General features: G+C 53.3%; 1 protein-coding gene across 2 annotated transcripts in view; it reads left to right on the forward strand.

Annotated features, from left to right (window-relative positions):
• POLE (DNA polymerase epsilon, catalytic subunit) overlaps positions 1-21,758 on the forward strand; it is a 39,727-nt gene that overhangs the window by 6,112 nt on the left and 11,857 nt on the right. For both annotated transcript variants that reach the window (XM_037051823.1, XM_037051824.1), the window contains exons 11-39: positions 102-187; positions 449-568; positions 1,859-1,991; positions 2,088-2,201; positions 2,289-2,501; positions 2,710-2,817; positions 4,042-4,170; positions 4,245-4,347; positions 4,439-4,585; positions 4,895-5,040; positions 7,592-7,740; positions 8,668-8,760; positions 8,923-9,067; positions 10,737-10,894; positions 11,244-11,439; positions 12,341-12,555; positions 14,901-15,003; positions 15,375-15,455; positions 15,565-15,687; positions 16,316-16,528; positions 16,790-16,996; positions 17,259-17,402; positions 18,652-18,792; positions 19,002-19,155; positions 19,229-19,335; positions 19,522-19,698; positions 19,778-20,001; positions 20,133-20,353; positions 20,614-20,818. In XM_037051823.1, the coding sequence (XP_036907718.1) occupies positions 102-187; positions 449-568; positions 1,859-1,991; positions 2,088-2,201; positions 2,289-2,501; positions 2,710-2,817; positions 4,042-4,170; positions 4,245-4,347; positions 4,439-4,585; positions 4,895-5,040; positions 7,592-7,740; positions 8,668-8,760; positions 8,923-9,067; positions 10,737-10,894; positions 11,244-11,439; positions 12,341-12,555; positions 14,901-15,003; positions 15,375-15,455; positions 15,565-15,687; positions 16,316-16,528; positions 16,790-16,996; positions 17,259-17,402; positions 18,652-18,792; positions 19,002-19,155; positions 19,229-19,335; positions 19,522-19,698; positions 19,778-20,001; positions 20,133-20,353; positions 20,614-20,818 (4,355 nt within the window). The remainder of the gene's footprint in view (positions 1-101; positions 188-448; positions 569-1,858; positions 1,992-2,087; positions 2,202-2,288; positions 2,502-2,709; positions 2,818-4,041; positions 4,171-4,244; positions 4,348-4,438; positions 4,586-4,894; positions 5,041-7,591; positions 7,741-8,667; positions 8,761-8,922; positions 9,068-10,736; positions 10,895-11,243; positions 11,440-12,340; positions 12,556-14,900; positions 15,004-15,374; positions 15,456-15,564; positions 15,688-16,315; positions 16,529-16,789; positions 16,997-17,258; positions 17,403-18,651; positions 18,793-19,001; positions 19,156-19,228; positions 19,336-19,521; positions 19,699-19,777; positions 20,002-20,132; positions 20,354-20,613; positions 20,819-21,758) is intronic.

The raw sequence follows: 21,758 nt of genomic DNA on the forward strand, positions 1-21,758 counted from the left end.
GGGCTGCCATGAGGTGGCTTTTCTAGAACTTGGGAGAGGTACTTGGAAGTAGCTCAAAGAAGAAAAGCAACCCACTGAGTACTGGGACTTGTTGACTTCAGGTTCATCTAATCCAGAGATGGTTCGAACATATCCAGGAGACCAAACCCACCATCATGGTCACCTATAATGGGGACTTTTTTGACTGGTGAGTCTAATGTCTAGTTTGTGAGGGACTAAAAAGAGCTTAGGAGGGCACATTACATTGTGAATTTACTTAACACTGCTGAACTGTATGCTGAGAAATGGTACAATGGAAAAGTGGGGAGGGGAATGGTAGGAGGGTCGAGGCTCTGAGGAGTCAGTGTGAGGAGCTCCTAGCTCAGCATCCCTGGGGGCGGTCTCCCCTGTCCCTGAGGGGATTAGAAACTAACTGCTCGTATGCTTGTCCATCCTCTCTCATTCCTAGGCCGTTTGTGGAGGCCAGAGCAGCGGTCCATGGACTGAGCATGTACCAGGAGATCGGATTCCAGAAGGACAGCCAGGGGGAGTACAAGGCGCCCCAGTGCATTCACATGGACTGTCTCAGGTAGGCCCTGCAGCTCACCTGGCAACATGTCAGTGTCTCAGGAGAGCCCTCCATGAGTGCAGTTCAGTCCCACCCACACCTTCGAAGTAAGGACGGTGGCCTCTGAGAAGCAGCTCCCTCCACTGAGGATAGCGGTTGCAGGCTCTGGCCAGGTGCTGGGATGTGCTGTCTTTTGTCACATACTCATTACAGAGCTCACGCCTGCTGAGCATTGGTGTCAGGGTCAGGCAGCCAGACCAGAAGGAAAGGCCTGGTAGTGAGGCCCCTCATCTTCCCCACCGGAGCTCAGGTGCAGCGGCCCAGCTCTCTCTCAAAGGACAAGCACTGTGCCTGACAGGCTGGGATGGCTGGGCCAGGAATAAGCAGGCAAGGTGGCCCAGCATGCTGAGAGGGAGGCTGCAGAGGACGGTGGTCTCGTGGGCCTTCGGTGCCCTGAGGGGAGGGGAGTTTCATCTTGGCCATCATGAGGACCCATTCACACATTTAACACTTGATCCATTACCCGTCTAGCTCTGGTGTTACAGCACGTAGGCTGGAGAGGAGAGGCCCAGTTAGTTGTATTGTGAACAGGAATGAAGAGAGGGTTGGACTTGGGGAGCTATGGATTTGGGGGGCAGGAGTGCATGAGGCATGGGGAGTGCTGGTTCTCAGGGTTGAATGTGGGCACTGGGGGAAGGGGGCAGAGCTCAGATCAGGTGGAAGCAGGCCTAGGAGCCCCGTCCACGTGGAGACCACGGGACATGACAGTGTGAGCCTGTGGGAGTCGGGGGGACTGAAGAAGACAAGTGAGAGGAGAGGTGGGGGCCTCAGGGTGGTGATGCTGAGGGGCCATGGCAGGTGTTTGCAGAGGTGAGGCCAGGGGCGGCAGGAGCTGTGATCCCAGGGAGACAGTGGTGTCAGTCATGGGGAGGAAGTGGAGGCAGGCACAGGGTTGAAGGGTGTGGGGTGTCCTTGCTAACGTGACCATGTGCGGAGGAGAGGAGCGTTTGACACCGGGGCCCGAGAGGTGGGAGAGCAGGGCAGACCCCAGCAGCACTGACAGGACAAGCTGCAGGGGGTTCTGGGAAAGGCCTGGGTACGGGTTTCTGCCTGCCTACCCCCTATTCTCCATGAAGATGAGGGGGGCCTGGGGGCCTGAACTGGCCTCTCCTATGCTTGCAGATATGTCTGTGACAGAGAACCCTTGGAAGTACTGTGCATCTTGCTGTGTATGTCTAGCTTCACTGTCTTTCATGGGTTCCGGACTTTTCTCAGAATCCCCTCTGGTCCTTGCTCTCCTCTCCTTTCCAGGTGGGTGAAGAGGGATAGCTACCTTCCAGTGGGCAGCCACAACCTCAAGGCAGCTGCCAAAGCCAAGCTGGGTTATGATCCCGTGGAGCTGGACCCCGAGGACATGTGCCAGATGGCCACTGAGCAGCCCCAGGTTCATGTGCCTTGCTACCTCGGGGGGTCTGGGTGTCAAGAGGGATTGGTACCTCTGGACATGCCATCACCCTTATCTCTGATGTTCTCTCCTCAGACTCTGGCCACGTACTCAGTGTCAGATGCCGTGGCCACCTACTATCTGTACATGAAGTATGTCCACCCCTTTATATTTGCTCTGTGCACTATTATCCCCATGGAGCCTGATGAGGTCAGTGCCTCTCCTGGTCCTGGGCAGCTGATGGGGATGTGGCTGTGGGACATTGGTGAGGGCTCACAGCCTGGTGTTTCTTCCTAGGTGCTGCGGAAGGGCTCCGGGACCCTGTGTGAGGCCTTGCTGATGGTACAGGCCTTCCATGCCAACATCGTCTTCCCTAACAAGCAGGAGCAGGAGTTCAACAAGCTGACGGATGATGGCCACGTGCTGGACGCGGAGACTTATGTGGGCGGCCATGTGGAGGCCCTTGAGTCAGGCGTGTTCCGCAGTGACATCCCCTGCCGGTTCAGGATGGTACGCCCCTCCTGGGTCTCTTGAGGCTTAGTGGCACCTCGAAGCCATAAGGGCTGAAGTAAAGCCTTCACCCCATGGGCTTCTCACGGGGCATCCTCTGTCTGGCCTGCCCAGGTCCAGGACAGTGCAGCGTCCCGCCTGAGCAAGGCTGGTGGGTGCTAGGGGATTTTCCTGTCTCATCTGTGTCCCTCTCGGTCATTGACGCCAGAATCCTGCCGCCTTTGACTTCTTGCTGCAGCGAGTGGAGAAGACCATGCATCACGCCATTGAGGAAGAGGAGAAGGTGCCCATGGAGGAGGTCACCAACTTCCAAGAGGTAACACTTGGGAGAAGGGAGGAAGTGGTCCCACGTGCTGCCTTCTGTCAGCCGTGTGCTTGTGCTCCTGCCACGCGCTGCTGCTGAGACCCACAGCAGAGTGTCTTCTGCTCTGGTCTGTAGGACAAGACAGTGTTGTCACATTGGCAACCTGACTCAGTGAGGGGTAGGTGCTCAGGCTCTGGGCACATGGTGGTGGGTCTCATGCCCAGCTAGCTGGGGGGTCAGGTGGTCCTCCTTGCTCTCTGAGAGGAAGAACTCATGTATCTACACTCTTGTGCAAACACTGGTCTGCTGATCCCTCTTCCTGAGTCTGGTCTGGTCCGGTCCGTCCAGGGGCCCATGTGACCCCATCATCACGCTAAGAGTCTGGGTGCTGGGTTCCTAGGTGCTTCCCTAGGGGACGGCCACACGTGTGTCACAGTTAAGTGCTAGGAGAATGAAGCTCATCCCAGCCTCACCACACACGCATTTCCCCTTGGCTGATGGAGGTCTGTGTCCTTTCACTGTGAGTCACCAGACCCGGGGTGGTCCTGGGGACCTGACATAGGGCCCAGCCTCTGCCAGGGCACCCACCCAGCTCCCTATTTTCTGATTTCATTTAGTCCGCTCATCATTTTTGCACTCTGGGTATAACGCAGAAGCTCAGTTCTGTATTTACAGGGACAGTTTTCGTATTTCATGTAGAGTTAGTTTCTTAGGTGTTTGGTATTGGGAGGGTTTTTAGGCTAACAACCTTTGTGGAAACAGAATCTGATACATTGGTTTATAAGGTCCAGTTGGGGGCAGTCTGGCACCACGGTTCAGAGCTTGATGTTTGGTCAGAGCCCATGCTAACCTCCAAGCCTTCGTATTGGTCAGATGAGGGGTTGCTTGGTGAGAGACAGTGTGTCACGTGCCTGCACCTTGAGGGCTCACAGGGCACCCAGGAAAGGTGGCCAGGTCCCATTCTTGCTGGCAGACAGGCCATGCTGTATAAGGCCACAGACAGTCTTGTGCCGTTTTCTCCCAGCCCCCATCCCATTCTTCTGGGATGGCAGCTGCTGCTTCTCCCGAGGCTGTCCTCATTAGGGCTCTGCTCTTTCTTGCAAGCTTTCTGCACCTCCAGGGCTTGGCATTGGTGGCTTCCGTCCATCCGGGTTCTGTGGTGCTTTCTTTGTTACTGTGTAGTCTCCAGTTTTTATCTTGGTCACCAGCCTCCACCTCTGTCCCCCTTCTCTGTAGGTGTGTGATCAGATTAAGACCAAGCTCACCTCACTGAAAGATGTTCCTAACCGTATTGAGTGTCCCCTTATCTACCACCTGGACGTGGGGGCCATGTACCCAAACATCATTCTGACAAACCGCCTGCAGGTAAGACAGATTCCTGCATCAGATGGGGTTCCTTCTGCTTGACCCCTGATTGCTCCCTCCCATCCCCTCCGTAGCCCTCTGCCATGGTGGACGAGGCCACCTGTGCGGCCTGTGACTTCAACAAGCCCGGGGCAAACTGCCAGAGGAAAATGGCCTGGCAGTGGAGGGGCGAGTTCAGTGAGTGCCTTCCTGGGGAGTAGGGGGGCGGGGTGTTGCCCAGCGGGAAGTCTTTGTCACAGACTCTTTTCCTGCCCACCATCCCGCCTAGTGCCGGCCAGTCGCAGCGAGTACCATAGGATCCAGCACCAGCTGGAGTCAGAGAAGTTCCCTCCCTTGACACCCGAGGGTCCAGCCCGGGCCTTTCATGAGCTGTCCCGCGAGGAACAGGCTAAATACGAGAAGAGAAGGCTGGCAGGTGAGCAGCCTGGACTTTGGGCCTCTGTTGGTGTGTGGGTATGGCGTGGCCGGGCATCAGGAAACTGATTATTGAAGCAGATCAGGTGGCAGTGGCCTTGCTTCTCCTGGAGACTCACTTTCTGTCCCTCCGGCAGTGCTCAGGTGCTCAGCTCCCTCCTCGGGCCTTAGGGCTGCCCTTTCTTTGGTGTGATACACTGGCCTCAGAGAACGCTGGTTCGTTGCCCTCTGTTGCACCCTGGCTTCCTTTGGCTGTCTCCTGTGTGGAGTCTCGGGTCCTCTTACCCCACCCCCTGGCATTGTACCTCAGATTACTGCCGCAAGGCGTACAAGAAGATCCATGTGACCAAAGTGGAGGAGCGCCTGACCACCATCTGCCAACGGGAGAATTCCTTCTATGTGGACACCGTGCGTGCCTTCCGGGACAGGCGCTACGAGTTCAAAGGTCTCCACAAGGTGGGTCTCCTTTTCTCAGATGCAGAGCCTCACTGGGCTCTGTGTGGACAGTTGTGTGTACAGATCTCAACTTCCTACTTTTGGCTCTCTCGTGTGCATTCCCAGGAGTGCGATTGCTGGGTCCGCTGGTGGTGAGAACTGCCAGACCATCCTAACTCCTAAGTTAGTCATTCACCTGCGTCAGACGAGGACTGACAGTGTAGTGACTGTCCTCTTCAGAGTAAATGAATAACCAGCACGGAGTGGACACTCAACAAGTGTCTTAAGTCTTCTGCTATTTAAGTAGCAAACGTTTAAAATCATTGTTTTCTCACATTGGATGGGGAACTTGCTAAAATACTTCTGGTCTCTCTGGTCTCTCTGTTTCTTCTTCTTTTTTTTTTTAAGATTTTAGTTATTTATCTTTAGAGGGGAAGGGAAAGAGAAGGGGAGAGAAATATCAATGTATGGTTGCTTCTTGTGCGTCCCCTGCCGGGAACTGGCCTGCACCCCAGGCATGTGCCCTGACTGGGAATCGAACCACAGTTGTTTGGTTCGCAGGCCCGCGCTCAATCTACTGAGCTACACCAGCCAGGGCTCTCCATTTCTTTATCAGTTGCTTTTACCAGGGACTCCTGAGTAGCTCTCATCCCCCTAACTCCGCTTAATAGAGACACAGAACAGGCCTGGCTCCTCATCCCAGGACACTGTGGCCTCAGGAGGTCGGCGACACAATGTCCCAAGCCCTCCCCACAGCCTCTGTTGGCAAAGACTTGCTTCAGCACATGGACCCAGTGGAGCTGAGCTGTCAGCGGAGCCCCGCCAGCTGTGGGGGCCTCTCCCTCAGCCTGGCCTGTGGGGGCAGCTTTCTGTAAGGTGCAGTCTGTGGACGTGGGGGCCAGGTATCACCACATGCCCCCTTCGGTTGGTGTGGAGAGTTACCGTGGCCCAGCCTTCATGATCTGATGTCGCCCAGTCCGAAATAAGTTCTATAGAGCCTTTGGTTCATCAGCACGTTTGTTAAGTGCTGGAATGTACCACTCTTCCTTTCTTCTTTTTCTTTTTTAAGATTTTGTCTTTTAGACAGAGGGGAAGTGAGGGAGAGAGAGAGGAAGAGAAACATCAATGTGTGGCTGCCTCTCGTGTGCCCCCTACTGGGGACCTGGCCTGCAACCCAGGCGTGTGCCCTGACCGGGAATCAAACCAGCGACCCTTTGGTTCCCAGACCAGCATTCAATTCACTGAGCCACACCAGCCAGGGCTGTACCACTCTTCTAATACAGAAAATATGGCAGCCCAGGAGGTGAGGTGAAGCGTTCTGCAATAAAGGAGCATGTCACTTATCTGGCCACCATGACTGCCTCTAACTTAGCAAATGAGGAAGAAATGCAGCTCAGGGAGGAAGTTGAGGTGCCTGAGTGCCTGTGCCTGTCACCCTCCCCGAGGTCATTCTTTCAGGGGTTAGTTCCGTGGCTTTTGACTAGAAACAATGTAATGGCTACCACAGAGACGACACGTCCGCTGCCTCCCAGCATGGTGTAGTATCTGGCAGGCAGTGGTGGCCCTTAGATTCTGGCCAATGAGTGTATCACTCCCCTGAGGGGTTGCTGGCAACAGTGTGCACTTGGCTCCCTGCCTGTCAGCGTGTCTGAGCTCTGTTGTCTGAGAACCCCTGGGATACAGCTTGTCCGTGCGTCAGGTGAGAGGGGAACTGGAATCACAGGGCCGCATGGAACCTTGGGCTCTGGAGGAGCGAAGCCCCTGCCTCTGGTGCTGCTCTTCGATGTGCATTTCACCTGCTCCCCCAGGTTCTCACTGTCAGGTCCTGGGCTGTGTCCCGGGAGGTTGAAGCTGCCCCAAGTCTGAGGTGTCCAAGCAGGTTGTTGCTGTAATGGAGTGTCTTCTAGTCCTGGGCCTCACAGGAAATGAAAATGGAGTGTGGACGTCCTCCTATGTGTTCAGAAGTCCGTGTAGGATGTCAGCCACACACAGGGCAGTTCTAGGTTAAAGGTGAGTCAGGACGCCTGAGAACCCCACACAGTGCTGTGGCCTGGCTCCTGAGCTGGGGTTGTGCAGACCCAACAGGACAAGTCGGTATCGTATCCATGATAGGTTTCTCTCTTTTAGATTTTATTTATTTATTTTTAGAGAGCTAGGAGGGAAGGAAGGAAAACAGTGATGTGCGAGAGAAGCATAGATTGTTTGCTTCTTGCACACCTATCCCCCAACCAGGGATCTTTTGTTCGCAGGCCAGCACTCAGTCCATTGAGCCACACCAGCCAGGGCCGTGGCAAGTTTCTTTGGGGTAGTGGTAGCGTGGTGGTTATGTCCTTGTCCTTAGAAAATGTGTGCTGAGGTATCTAGTATCTGTGACATCAGCGGTGGTGCTGAGAGCGAGAGGATGGGATGAAGTACACATGGCACAATACCACCAATGTCCTTCTAGGACAGCCACCTACAATCTTCATGTTATTTGTTCTTAACTTTCCTTTACATGTACAGTTTCCAAAATAGAACCTTAGCAATGACTGTAGAATGTGAGCGGTGATCTCGGAGGTGTGTGTGTTCCCAGGTGTGGAAAAAGAAGCTCAGCGCAGCCGTGGAGGCCGGCGATGCAGCCGAGGTCAAGCGCTGCAAGAACATGGAGGTGCTGTACGACTCCCTGCAGCTGGCCCACAAGTGCATCCTCAACTCCTTCTACGGCTACGTCATGCGTAAAGGGTACGCTCCTGCCTGGGCACTCTCTGGGCCATGGGACAAGTGAAGGGACTAGAGAGGAGAGAGCACAGTGCCTACGGGCCTCCATCCCAAAAGTGTGGTTGAGAGCGTGCTGAGGCAGGGTAGGGGTGAGGGCCACATCAGCTCGTGGGTCTGGGGAGCACCACTGGACATCCTGGGTAGGAGATGGCAATTTATTTGTTTCTGTGCAACACACGTGACTTACAGAATGTCATCACTGGGGCCATGGAGACAGTTGCTTGGCAATTGCTACCAACACTGTGGGACTAATGAGGGGTGTAAAGTTGTTTGGGAGGTCACGTGCAGGGTGAGGGGGAGCCAAGTGGAGACTGTCCCTGGGGTTGGGTGCTGCAGGGAGGGTTACCAGGGCAGATCTGGAGGAAAAAGGCAGTGGGTGGCACAGGGTTTGAGAGAGGGTCATTTTGTTTATTTATGTCACTTTCTAATGGTAGAGGGGCTAGGCAGAGAGCAGGACTAGAGCTGGAGCAATTTCAGGGGCAGGAGGCATCTCTAGCTGAAACAAGGTACGGGAACAGTGAGCCAGGTGGGCTGGAGGGAAGCTTAAGGTGACTGCAGATGTGTTTTCCCTGAGAAGTTGGGGGTGCACATAGATTTGGAGGAGTCAAGAAGGCTCACAGGAACACCGATCATCTGGACTGGTGTAGAGAGTCCCTTGAAACGGAGGTTGTAACCTATTGTGTTGCCTCCTTCCCAAAATTTCCAGAGCAAAGGCCTATCACCTGAAGTAGAGACAGAGAAAGGTCCTCATCACAGAGCTAAATCCCCTCTTAGTCCTCCTGTCAAGCTTCAGAGTCCCCTTCTTGGTGTCCCTTCTCTCCCTCGTCTGACCTTTCCTAATGACCCTGTGGAGGGAACCCCGCCACCTATAGCTGTGACTGTCCTTCCCAGGGCCCGCTGGTACTCCATGGAGATGGCCGGCATCGTCTGCTTCACGGGGGCCAGCATTATCACCCAGGCTCGGGAGCTGATTGAGCAGATTGGGTGAGGCTACCATGGGGAGGGCCGAGGTGGGAGGGAAAGGCCGGCGAGGATGGAGTGGGAAAGTGGGAGGGCCTCGTCCACGGTCAGGACTTGGCATTGGCTTCTCGCTACATGAGCCACAGTCCAGCATGTACATAGCCTCAACGAACCCTTTCTCTGAAGGAGGCCTTTAGAGCTGGACACAGACGGAATATGGTGCGTCCTGCCCAACAGCTTTCCTGAGAACTTCGTCATCAAGACGACTAGCACAAAAAAGCCCAAGGTGACCATCTCCTACCCCGGGGCCATGCTAAACATCATGGTCAAGGTAAGCCTGGGTTTCTAGCAGCACCACTGTTCTGTGGATTTGGGAGAGAGGACTCACTCCATCCACCTTCCTGGTTTCAGACTGTGCATCTCTTCCTTCAGGGCTGTGTTCTCTAGCCTGAGGATGTGCACAGAAAACTCTGTCCTCAAGTTACTTGAATGTGTTTCTGTTCTTTAGCACAGCACCCAGACTGTTCTGCTTTTAAATTTACAGAAAAATTAAAAACAGAACAGAGAATTCTTTTGTGCTCTTCAGCCAGCTTCCCCTAGTGATAACATGGTCTACGAACCATAGTGTAGTCGTCAGAGCTGAGGGGCTCAGATTGACACAAAGCTGTCCCTCAACTAGTCTTTATTTGGATTTCTCAGTTTTTGCCAGACCTTGTGCTGCATGCAGTCGCCCTTCTCAGTCCCCTCCAGCCTGGTAGTCCCCAGTCTTTCCAGTTCGTCCTGACCGGGACCCTTCCATAAGTACTGGTCGGGCATTTTGTTGACTACCACTCTGTTTGGATTTGTCTGCTTTTCCTGTGTTACTACACTGAGGCTACTTGGGTTTTTGGAGGAATGCCACAGAGGTAATATGTCATGTAGCACTGTCCGTGCGTGGTGCCTGGATCTGAATCCTGATGCCACTAGGCGAGGCTGCCCACCTCCCCATGGTCTTATTCTGGGATCCTGTCCCTCTCTCTACTATGCATCAAAGTACCTCAGAGCCTCTGAGCTTCCTTGTCCATTGGAACCCTTCCCTCCACTTCCTACCTTGCTATCGATCACCTGGTTGTGTGTTTATGTCCGTGTGGGCTTGTGGGCATTGTCCCGGGCTGTAATGCACTGCTGTCTCGTGTTCGTGGCTCAGCTCTCTCCCCTGGCCACCGGGCTCCTTCGTGTTCAACCCCCATGTCCCTGGGACCTGCCAGTTGTGTGGCATGGGAGCTAGGTTTTTTGTAGCACTTTCTTACTTCTTGGTAATAAAAGACACTCCAGCCTCATCTTGCATTTTCCTGTTCTAACCCTGGAATCAGCATTTCTCCAAGGAGCCCTGTTCTATTTCCTGGGGATGGTGCAGCAGTGTTTTTACACCTTTGCTTTTGTGCTCAGTCTTATGCTCCCTGCTCAAAGCAGGGTTTCCAGTTACTTACCGCAGCCCGTCTTCCCCAGCCCATCAGTGGTGTTCTGTCATCCGTCAGTAATACTGTTGGGTTTTTCTGCCCATCTGCAGTTGTGCTTGGGGTCACCCAACAGCCTGGTTGAATGTTTCCCAGTTTGCTCACAGTGACATTGACTCTCTACAGAGTGCAGTTCTGTGCAGTCATGTGTCCCCACCACAGAGCCGCACAGAAGCTCCAAACTGAGTTCCCAAGTGCTGCTCCTTAGTCACTAGCCCTTCTCCCACCCTCACACCTGGTACCCCACTGTGTTCTCGTGTGGCCATTTTACCTTTCCCAGAGTGTCCTGCACGTGGAAATGTCTGTATCTCTGGATTCAGCAGAATGCACTTTGGTTCATCAACGTTGGACATGTGTCAGAACTTGCTCTCTTTTGTTTGCTCAGTGGTGTTCGTTGTACAGAAGACCTCATTTGCTGATTGTCCACTGCTTGGAGGGCAGCCGTTCATGTCTAGGCCTGGACAGGAATGAGTGAGGCTGCCCCTCTTTGTTCTGGTTTTGTAGGAAGGCTTCACCAACGATCAGTATCAGGAGCTGGCCGAGCCTTCCTCACTCACCTATGTGACCCGCTCAGAGAACAGCATCTTTTTCGAAGTTGACGGACCCTACCTTGCCATGATCCTTCCAGCCTCTAAGGAAGAGGGCAAGAAACTGAAGAAGAGGTAGGAATCCCACGGCCTCTGTGCTTGGGAAAGGAAATGGATGCGTTAGATTTAACAACCTGCCCAGGAAATGTACCAGGAGCCAGGACAGGGACAGACCTCAGTTCTGTCTTTCGTCCTTTTTGATTCAATTTGGACAGCTGTCGTCAACAGTGATGCCACCAGCTCTGTTTACCACCTGTTAGTTTCTGGTGCCACAGGCTGCAGGCCCTTCAGTCCTTTTTATGTTGGAGAGAAACCACAGGGTATTTGCCACCGGGTGGATGCAAGAAATGAGGAGGGTCAGAATGGCAGTGAGGGGCAGCCAGTGTCACAGGCTCGGCCATGGCTGTGCTCGCTGTGCTTCTAGGTACGCTGTGTTCAACGAGGACGGCTCCCTGGCGGAGCTCAAGGGCTTTGAGGTGAAGCGTCGTGGGGAGCTACAGCTCATCAAGATCTTCCAGTCATCTGTGTTCGAGGCCTTCCTCAGGGGCAGCACCCTGGAGGAGGTGTATGGCTCTGTCGCCAAGGTGGCTGACTACTGGCTGGATGTGCTGTACAGCAAGGTGAGGTCACCACCCCCACCTGGCTTCGAGGATCCTACAGGAAGAGGGACCCAGAGCAGATGAACCTGGGGCTAATGCTGCTGAAATCCCAAGACTTGCTGAGTGCCAGTGCCTCCCAGAATCTCCCTTGCTTCTGTATTTAGCAGCAGGGTTCTGTGAAGGAGACAAGTAGCATGATGAGAAAGGAATTTAATAGAAATATTTGCCAACATCACATCAAATTTGATTTGTATTAAGTCTTGGTCGGTCTTGTAAATGCGCACACAATTTCTACAACCTAAATGACAGTGTTGGCATATCTTTATTTAATACACCTCCTGGAATTTGTCATTGTTCCTATGCTACTCTGTGGTGTTTGTATTTCATCAAGTTTGTGTGGGTTAATATACAGAACTAGTCATCCACTACTGAGTATCAGGTAGGCTTCAGATTTCCACTGTGATAAATAACATTGCATCAAACATCTTTATACAGATGCCTTTACCTATCCTGCATTGTTGACTAGAAAGAGGTTTGTGGATGCAAGGAATACTGGAATATTCTGGTACATTGACTCCCTTTGTGAGTGTCTGGTTCTTGACATGCCTTGTTCTCACAACTCTCTGGTGAGAGTTGACTCACACAAGAGTGAACACCAAGTAGGGAAGCATATATGGTGAGCTTCCAAGTCTTACAGGCTGTTGAGGGCAGGAGGTCAGGGACGTGTGCACAGGAGCATCAACAAACTGTTAAGGCTTTGTGTTTGGTTTTTAAATCTTGCTGTGCCTGGCATGAGGCAGTCCTTAGGATTATGCTCCGTCTTCAGCTCATCCACTGGGAAAAGCAGTTCCACAGGAAGAAGTCCCAGGTGAGCTGGGGACGCTCCTTTACCTCTGTACAATGTTCTGTCTGTTCTCTCCAGGCAGCCAACATGCCTGATTCTGAGCTCTTTGAGTTGATCTCTGAGAACCGTTCCATGTCTCGGAAGCTGGAAGATTATGGGGAGCAGAAGTCTACATCCATCAGCACAGCCAAGCGCCTGGCTGAGTTCCTGGGAGACCAGATGGTGAAGGATGCGGGGCTGAGCTGCCGCTACATCATCTCCCGGAAGCCTGAGGGCTCTCCTGTCACAGAGAGGTGAGGACTTCCAGGGTGACGAGGGACTGGGCCCTGCAGGACCCCGTAGCAAACATAGTGAGCCTGACCACCAGGAGCCCCAGAGGACTTGGGTTTATGGAGTATCAGGTACCATGGGCCCCATTCAAGTGCACCCTCGAGGACACTGGTGCACTCTGGCTGAGGAGGTGACAGTGGCGTGCCTCACAGGATGCTCCAGTACACTGCCACTGCCACATCTCCCTGACTTCCTGCACATGTCCCTGACCTCCTGACCTGCCCTCAACAGCCTATAAGATTTGCTCAGCCCTCGAGCACTGTGTGTGCTTCCCTGCCTGGTGCTTGGTCTTATGTGAGTCAACTCTATACAGAGCAAGGTATGTCAAGAACCAGACGCCCACAAAGCAAAGGGAGTCAGTCGGTATTCCAGAAAGGGCGTCCTCCAGATTCTGGAGCACACCGAGGCAACAGCAAATGACCGTATGCTGTGGCAGCATCTAGTTCCAATTAGAGACTTCAGGGTCGACAGAGCAGTTCTCCCATCATCCCGTGCTCCTTGGGCTGTTGGAGCTGAGCAAGGGCTGCACAAATGAGAAGGAGAATGCAGTGGATCCAAGGCATGCTTGTCCCTGTGGGTGGCACATGCACAACCGTGGGCGACTTGGGGAAGTGCTGAGCACCATTAAGAAAAGCTGTATCAGAGACAGCTGCTTCAGTGCTGCCTCCGTGACGAGGTGTGTCCCTTCCCTGGAATCTAAGCAACCCTGTGACTTGCTATGACACGGGAATGTGACAGAAGTGACATGTGACCTCTGATACCAGGTCACAGGAGGCCTCATGGTTCTGTTCTGACCTCTTGTTTTCCTGGTGTGGCCAGAGAGGCCCAGACTGTGGAACCCAAGAGACTGTGTGCCGAAGGAGACCATAGCTGTAAGGGAGTCCACCACAGCCACATGGTGACCCCAGACAAGAACACTTAAATTACAGACTCATAAGCAAAAAAGTGGTTATTTCAACCCATCAAGTTTTGGAGTGGTTTGTAACACAGCAGTAGGTAACTGATAAACCAGAAACTTCAACAGTCAGTGTTCTCACCTATGCGAGGAGTACCTGCAGGGAAGAGAAAAATGAATTAACCACAGCAACTATTTTCTTAAAAAGAAAACCCCAGTCAAAAAAAATGGAATTGATATGAGGCCAAAATAGGTTTTATACAGAGTAAAATGAAGAATTCTTGTATATCAGTAAGAAAAGGACAACCCAGAGAAAAAATGAGAAACAGGAATGGCAATTCACAAATGATGAAATGGCTGGTCAGCACATGGGAAGATGTTCCGATGCACACTAGTCAGGAGATGCACCCGTTGGCCGCAAACAGATGATCCGCTGATACTAGTTGCTGGTGACCGTGTAGACCAGCGTTCACAGTATGCATGGGACTGGGAGTGACAGACACTTTGGAGAGAAACCAATACATGGTAAAGGAGAGTACCCCTGACTCACTGCAGTCAAGCACTTCTGGGGACATGTCCTGCATAACTGCTGTGTTTGCATTGTGTTGAGCAGCAAAATTTAGGGACATCACAAGTGTCCTTGAAGCCACAAGTGGATAAGTGTATTTTTTTATAGAAGGAAATGCTGTACAGGAGTTGGAGTGACTTGCGGCTACATTCCAACACCAAGAATTCAAAAATAGCAAGTTGAAGGTGATGTGTACAGCACAGCACCTCTGAAGGTCACAGATACGGAAAACACTTGTGTGCTTGTGGATACACACAAGCAGCAGGGGTATAAAGACGTGCACAGGAACAAGGATAAGGACCAAGCTTCCTTCTCCGTGGGGAGAGTCAGCAGGGCTGCGCGGGGTAGCTTTGTCGTCCTCTCTGCTTTTTCACACAGGAAGTCAAATGGCAGGGCTGGACGCTAAGGACTAGGCAGTGGGTGTGCAGGTATTGGCTGTCTTCCTGAGTTTCTTTGTGTTCGTAATACTTCACAATAACAAATATTTTCTCCAGTGGGAAGAAGAGGGGTATTGACCCACCGCTGGTGACATGCAAACTGGCTTATTCTTCCTGGAAAGCAGAGGACTCTTCCTGTAGGCTGTCACTGAAGAACACTTTGGAAATGGTTGACTACCAGCATGCACATAGCATTTGTGTCAGGGCCTGTTCACAGCAGCAGACCACATGACCTGGGCTGGCTATTAAACCATGGTGTTTTATACAACGAAATGTTATCTAGTTATTAAATACAGTAAACATTAGATACTAGGTGTAGTTTATATAAAATGACAACATTAAATGACAAGCACTCTGCCAAGTGTCACAGACATTCTGGCTGTCAGCTCTGTGCCTCTTGTCACCCAGGGCCATCCCACTCGCCATTTTCCAGGCAGAGCCCACTGTGAGGAGACATTTTCTCCGCAAGTGGCTGAAGAGCTCTTCCCTCCAAGACTTTGATATTCGGACAGTAAGTGCAGTTTTTCCTACTCCCAGAAGGTCAGGTGGAAAACAAGACTGAGCAGCATCCCTCGCTTGTCTTCACTCTTGGCACTTTCCCTTCCAACACGATGGGTGAGGAGACAGTCACCTTTACTGCAAAACTGGGAAAGTTAGACATGGGGTGGCTTTTCACTGTGTCTTGCACAGAATAAAGCTTGGTTCTGTTGTAAGGTCCTGACGCTGGTTCTCCTGCCTTTGAGTGTCCTTTAAGCTCTGTGCTTCTCAGGTTTCTCCTCTGTGAAATGGGCAGTTTTGTCAGACTTTCTCAGAAGATAAGTAAGACGCAGAGAAGCACCGTGCAGCTGCTTCTCTCATGCTCCCCGTTGTCCCTGCACACAGATTCTGGATTGGGACTACTACATTGAGCGGCTGGGCAGCGCCATACAGAAGATCATCACAATTCCCGCGGCTCTGCAGCAGGTTAGGTGCAGGGCCACATCAGCAGGGCCCCGGGTGGCGTACCAGACAGGATCCTGGGCATGGCCCAAGCTCACAGTCAGACAAGGGATTAGTTTCACATTCGTTACAGGTGAAGAACCCAGTGCCACGCGTCAAACACCCTGACTGGCTGCACAAGAAACTGCTGGAAAAGAATGACGTCTACAAGCAGAAGAAGATCAGTGAGCTCTTCATCCCTGAGGGCAAGAGACAGGTAATGGGGCCTGGCCAGGGACAGTAGAGGCTGTGCCAGTTGGGGCTGGGCTGGTCCCGTGGGCACACGGCACTAGAGTCGCTGTGCTGACCTCCATGAGGTTGGATGCTTCCATTTAGGAGTCAGGAATTTTTTTCCTCTAAAAACACCTTGAGACTCTGCCCTTCAATTCTTCCCAGTGCTCATCTGTGACAGGAGGTACTGACTTGGGTTGGGTGGAGAACTATCTTACCATACCTGTGGAGTATGCCTATAGACTGAGTGACTTGGAGTGAGCCACTGTATCTTGAGACTTGAGTTTTCTAAATTGTAAAATAAAATCCTATTATAAACACAAAAAATGCCAAAGACAGTGTAATGAAAGGTGTGAGACTGGGAGGAAAGAAGAAGGGGGCTTACCTGTTCTTTGCAATATATTTCTCATGGAAAGGGGAGTTCTGGAGCAGACACAGAATGGTGACACTCCAGTGACATTTCTGTTTGACCTCCTTGCAATTAAAAGTGAAAAGTAGTAGTTTAGTCTATAAGGAATAACTTTGCATGCAAGTTACTTTATCCCATTCGGATCGATCTCTAATTGTAGAATTTGCCAAGAGCCAGATTTTAAGTCCTTTTTGGGTGGCTGCAGGTAGGCGTGGCCCGGGCTCCAGACAGCACCCAAAGCCTTGGTGCTCCCGACATGGAGGACTTCGGCCTTGAAAAGTCGCCCCATGTGGCCATCCCCATAGCTACGAAGAGAAAGCGGGTTCTCTGGGAGAGCCAGGAGGACTCACAGGATCTGGGGCTGATGGTCCCCTGGCAGGAAATCTTGGGGCAGCCTCCAGCCCTTGGAACCACCCAGGTAAGAAGCCTCAGGGCATCTGGATTGGCCAGTGGGTGGAGGGAGCAGACACTAGTCAGGCCCATGCTGGGGTGCACTGTCTCCTTTGGGGTCTGCTGAGTGGCATAGTGACCCCGAGATGGGTCTTGATCCTGAAGAGGTTGGTGGGATACCCAGTTCTTACAAGAGTGGTTGGAAGCTGTGCAGTTTTGTTGACATGTAAGGCTGTCCTGTTTTACTGTGTCTCTGCCTCCTCTTGACCTGTCCCACCGTCCATCCCAGGAAGAGTGGCTGGTCTGGCTCCGGTTCCACAAGAAGAAGTGGCAGCTGCAGGCCCGGCAGCGCCTGGCTCACAGGAAGAGGCGGCGTCTGGAAGCAGAGGGTATGCTGCATCCTGGTCCCGTGCGAGACAGGCCCACCACAGGGCTGGGAAGCTTCTTGCGAAGAACTGCCCGCAGCATTCTGGACCTTCCATGGCAGATCGTGCAGGTGTGGACAGAGGTCCCTGGGGGTGGGGGGGCAGGACACCTCAGAGCATCAGTATGGCCTGTGGAAAGGAGTATCTGGCCAACTCGGGGTTGTGGGGACTGTCCCGCAGTCTGGAATGGAGAAGAAAAGGCAGACCTTGATTCTTGTACCTCTGTAATTAAAGATAGCTCTCGAGGCCTCCCGGGGCACTGCCTGTCCACAGGTGTGGTGTGCTTTCTGTAGCAGGCTGATATGCACTGCCTCATGATCTGTTTCCTTTCAGATCAGTGAGACCAACCAAGCTGGCATGTTCAGGCTGTGGGCTATCATCGGCAGCGACCTGCACTGCATCAGGCTGAACATCCCCCGGGTGTTCTACGTGAACCAGCGGGTGCCCAAAGCAGAGGAAGGGCCTGCGTATCGAAAGGTACTGGAGATAGTTAGTGCCTCTGAGGTTGTCTCCACAGTGATGGAGCCTGCAGAAAGCATCAGGCTTTGCAGATACAGAGACTGGTGGGCTGTGCAAACCTCAGCACAGTCAGTGTTCTGGAGCCTCCATCTCCTGAGAGCCTTCTCGGATGCTACAGTAATCATGGAACTGATGTCTGTGAAGGCTGAGTGTAGAGTGACAGGAGCTGCTGGTGCCCTTGTCCTGGGTGCACGGTCCTCTGTATCCGATGTCCACAGGGTGAACAGTTGTCAGACAGCAGACTCTGTCTCCACAGGTTCTTCTGCGGTATCAAAGCTTATTGGGATACAATTCACACGTCCTACAGTTCATTTGTTTACTGTGCAGTACAGTTGCCAATAGCATGTTCAGAGTTGTGCAGCCATCACCAATTGATCGTAGAACATTTACATCACCCCCCGAAGATACCCCAGGCCTCTTAGCAGTCTCTCTCCCCCAGCCCTCAGTCACCACCAGCCCACATTCGGCCTCTGCACAAGCCCAGTGTGGACATTTCATATAAGTGGGATCTTTCGGTGGGTGGTCCTCTGCCTCCTCCCCTGGCGGGTCCTCGTCAGCCCCACCTGATGTTTCTGAGCTCCCACCACATAGTTAAGATGAGACCTGTGTACTCAGAGCCAGATTGAGCAAGGTAGGTTTTTTGAGATGGTGAGACTCCAACTTGGAGACTCAGAAGAATGTGGATGTAGAGAGAGACAGGGAGGGTGTGGTGCAACGGGACAGGTGGCCGAAATGCCTATAACTTTCTTGGATGTGGCAGTGGAACTTTGTGGAAGAACATCCTTCCTTTCAGAGTATTCCAGCCTTTGAGTTCCTCTGTGGCTGCCTCCTCACCAGGACCGCCCTGCTCTGTGCCCCCCGGGAGCTCCTCTCCCTATCTTCTGGCCAGGAAAGTGGTTTCTCTTGGTTTTTTGAGGCCTGCACCCTCATAAACCCTGGAAAGGACAGAGGAAATAAACTAGGAACACCTGCCCCTCCCAGTCTGAGAGCTTGTATGCTTTTCAGAGGCTCCAGGTTGCTTCTGAGTTATTCTCCAAGCTTTTAGTTTTACTCATTGGAGAGTAAAATGGGGTGTACTCCACAGCTGTGGGCACCAGTAGTGCTAGGACTGTTTAAATAATGCACATACCTGTGTGCACCTGTGCAGGGTGTGTGTTAAACATCACTGCTTAGCCATGTGACGAGGTCATTGCCATGTTGTCCCCAGGTGAATCGAGTCCTTCCTCGATCCAACATGGTCTACAACCTTTATGAGTACTCGGTGCCGGAGGACATGTACCAAGAACATATCAACGAGATCAACACTGAGCTCTCGGCCCCAGACATCGAGGGCGTGTATGAGACGCAGGTAATTTGCCTTCCCAGCTGAACTGAGCAAGGATCTAGCTGCATGGAATAGGGGAAAGAAAACCCACATGGGGCACCGGTGGGCTAGCAGTGGTCCCTGTGGAGTCCACCCCAGGGACAGACTCTCAGCAGTGTGTCTGCCCAACCCGGAGCAGAGGGCTGTGCTCCAACTGTGCCCCCAGTCAGCACTGCCCACCCTGATCCTCCCAGGTGCCGTTACTATTCCGGGCCCTGGTGCACCTGGGCTGTGTGTGTGTGGTCAGTAAGCAACTGGTGAGGCACCTGTCGGGCCGGGAAGCAGAAACCTTCTCTCTTGAACACCTGGAGATGCGCTCACTGGCCCAGTTCAGCTACCTGGAACCAGGTATGGCGTGTGCCAGCTGCCCCTTTGGCCCAGTCTCCACCATATCTCGGGTAACCTGCGTGTTCTTCTGTAGGGAGCATCCGCCACATCTACCTGTATCATCACACACAAGGCCACAAGGCACTCTTTGGCATCTTCGTTCCCTCTCAGCGTAGGGCATCCGTGTTTGTGTTGGATACCGTGAGTTCCTGAGCTGGGGCTGTGGGAGGGACGGACCAAGTGGGCGGGGACAGAGTAGCCCCAGCCTTGTTTCCAGAAGCCTTTGCCCATGAGTGCCTATGACAGTTGAATTAGAAGTGGAACCATAGAGGTGGAGTTGTCAGCTGCACCCCGTTCTGGGTGAGGGCTGACATGGCCCTTATTCAGGTGCGAAGCAACCAGATGCCCAGCCTCAGCGCCCTATACTCAGCTGAGCACAGCCTCCTGCTGGAGAAAGCGGGCCCTGAGCTCCTCCCTCCCCCCAAACACACATTTGAAGTTCGGGCTGAGACTGACTTGAAAACCATCTGCAGAGCTATCCAGCGCTTCCTGCTGGCCTACAAGGTGAGTGAGGTGGGAGCACTTTCGTACGAGCCCCTCCTCCTGGCCGCATCCCCACAGCCACTTTCTTCCCTGTGCTCAGGAGGAGCGCCGTGGGCCCACCCTCATTGCCGTGCAGTCCAACTGGGAGCTGAAAAGGCTGGCCAGCGAGATTCCTGTCCTAGAGGAATTCCCGCTGGTACCTGTCCGCGTGGCTGACAAGATCAGCTATGGAGTTCTGGACTGGCAGCGCCACGGAGCCCGGCGCATGATCCGCCACTACCTCAACCTGGACACCTGTCTGTCGCAGGCCTTTGAGATGAGCAGGTGAGCAGAGCACAGGGCTACTCTTGGCATGTCTGCGGCTCTGCCCACCTTGGTGTTCCCAGCCAGATAGTCTCCCACAGCAAGTCGGTCTTCTCTGGTTTCCACTCCCTTGTGGGGCCGATCCCATGCAGGTACTTCCACATCCCCATTGGAAATCTGCCCGAGGACATCTCCACCTTTGGCTCCGACCTGTTCTTTGCCCGCCACCTCCAGCGCCACAACCATCTGCTTTGGCTGTCCCCCACGTGCCGCCCTGACCTGGGTGGGAAGGAGGCTGATGACAACCGCCTCATTATGGAGTTCGAGGACCAGGCCACCATGGAGATTAACAGTTCGGGCTGTTATTCCACAGGTAGGTGGGTGAGACCCCCAGGGACCTCTGCTGCCGGTGTTTCTGCTGTTGGTTGCCATTCTGAGTTGGTGAGACCACCCAGCACTGATCCTCAGGGCTCAGCTGAGCTGGTGTGAGATGAGTGCAGGGCGGGCTCTGTGGTCAGCCCCAGCTGGGTGCTCATCTGTCACCCTGGCAACCCCAGAGCTTCTGAGGTAGTGCTTGATGGGGTCAGGCTCCTTACACAGGATGGCCAGTGCATAGCGTGTCTTTGTGTGCAGTGTGTGTGGAACTGGACATTCAGAACTTGGCCGTCAACACCATCCTGCAGTCTCACCACGTCAACGACATGGAGGGGGCTGACAGCATGGGCATCAGCTTCGATGTGGTCCCACAGGCCTCCCTGGAGGACATGATCACTGGCAACCAGGCCTCCAGCGCACCCGCCAGCTATGACGAGACTGCCCTCTGCTCCAGCACCTTCAGGTGCCCAGGGCTGCCACCCCAGAGCATCTGACCTTTTGTTCTTGTGCTCACTCCTTTCCAAAGGCAGAATAGCTGGGTTTGGGGTCTAGAAGGAACATTAGAAATCCTTTTAGTCTCTGCTCTCGTTTGGGGAAATGAAGAGCTAAAATAGTGTCATTCAGGCTTCCATCTGTTCACTCTGTAGAGTCGGAAGCCACTGTGAGGACAGGTGACAGTTCCCCGTCCTGGGTTCTGGGCCCCTTCCTGTGGCCAGAGGCGTGCCCACAGAATACTGGTTAACTCGGGGTGTGGGTGTTTATCTAATGTCTGCTTTGGGACACATGGCAGGACATAAATGTGGATCCAGCCAGGCAGAAAGTGGTGTAAGTTACAGACTTTGGGTGTCAGAATTGCTGTGACAGGGTGACACTGTGGCAGAGATCATGTGTGGTCTTCACAGCCCACACAACCCCACGTGGAGGGGTGGCCATTGCCCACTATAGAGATGCAGAAACTGAGCCACAGGCCAAGAGCATGCTTGTGGTCACACTGGCCGAGCAGCAGGGTTGGCATCGGAAAATACACGTCAGCCCTAATGCCTTTCCAAAGGGGAGGGCTGGACCTGAGAAATGGCAGCAGAAAGGCTCAGGGGCAGGTGTGCATGGTGCAGGCAGTGCCAGGGGCTGCTGCACAGAGAAGTGGACAGTTCAGTCCTGAAAGGCAGCAGAACTGTCCCTCCAAGGGGACACTTTGTGCCACCGTGTGCAGACTCACCTGAGCCATGTTGCAGGGCAGTCATGGGGAGACAGGGTAAAGATGGGACTGCCTTGCAGGAGAGGAGGCCCTGGTGGTCTCCACTGTCTCTTGTCTGTCTCCCAGCAGGGTGAGGTGCCTGAGGTATTCTGCTGAGTGTGGTCTGTGCTAGTGCCGAGGGTGGGGTTGGATTGAGAAGTGGGTTGGG

This window comes from Sturnira hondurensis, unplaced genomic scaffold (genome assembly GCF_014824575.4).
Source record: "Sturnira hondurensis isolate 20B ecotype Veracruz unplaced genomic scaffold, ASM1482457v3 Scaffold0007406, whole genome shotgun sequence".
Classification (NCBI taxonomy): domain Eukaryota; kingdom Metazoa; phylum Chordata; class Mammalia; order Chiroptera; family Phyllostomidae; genus Sturnira; species Sturnira hondurensis.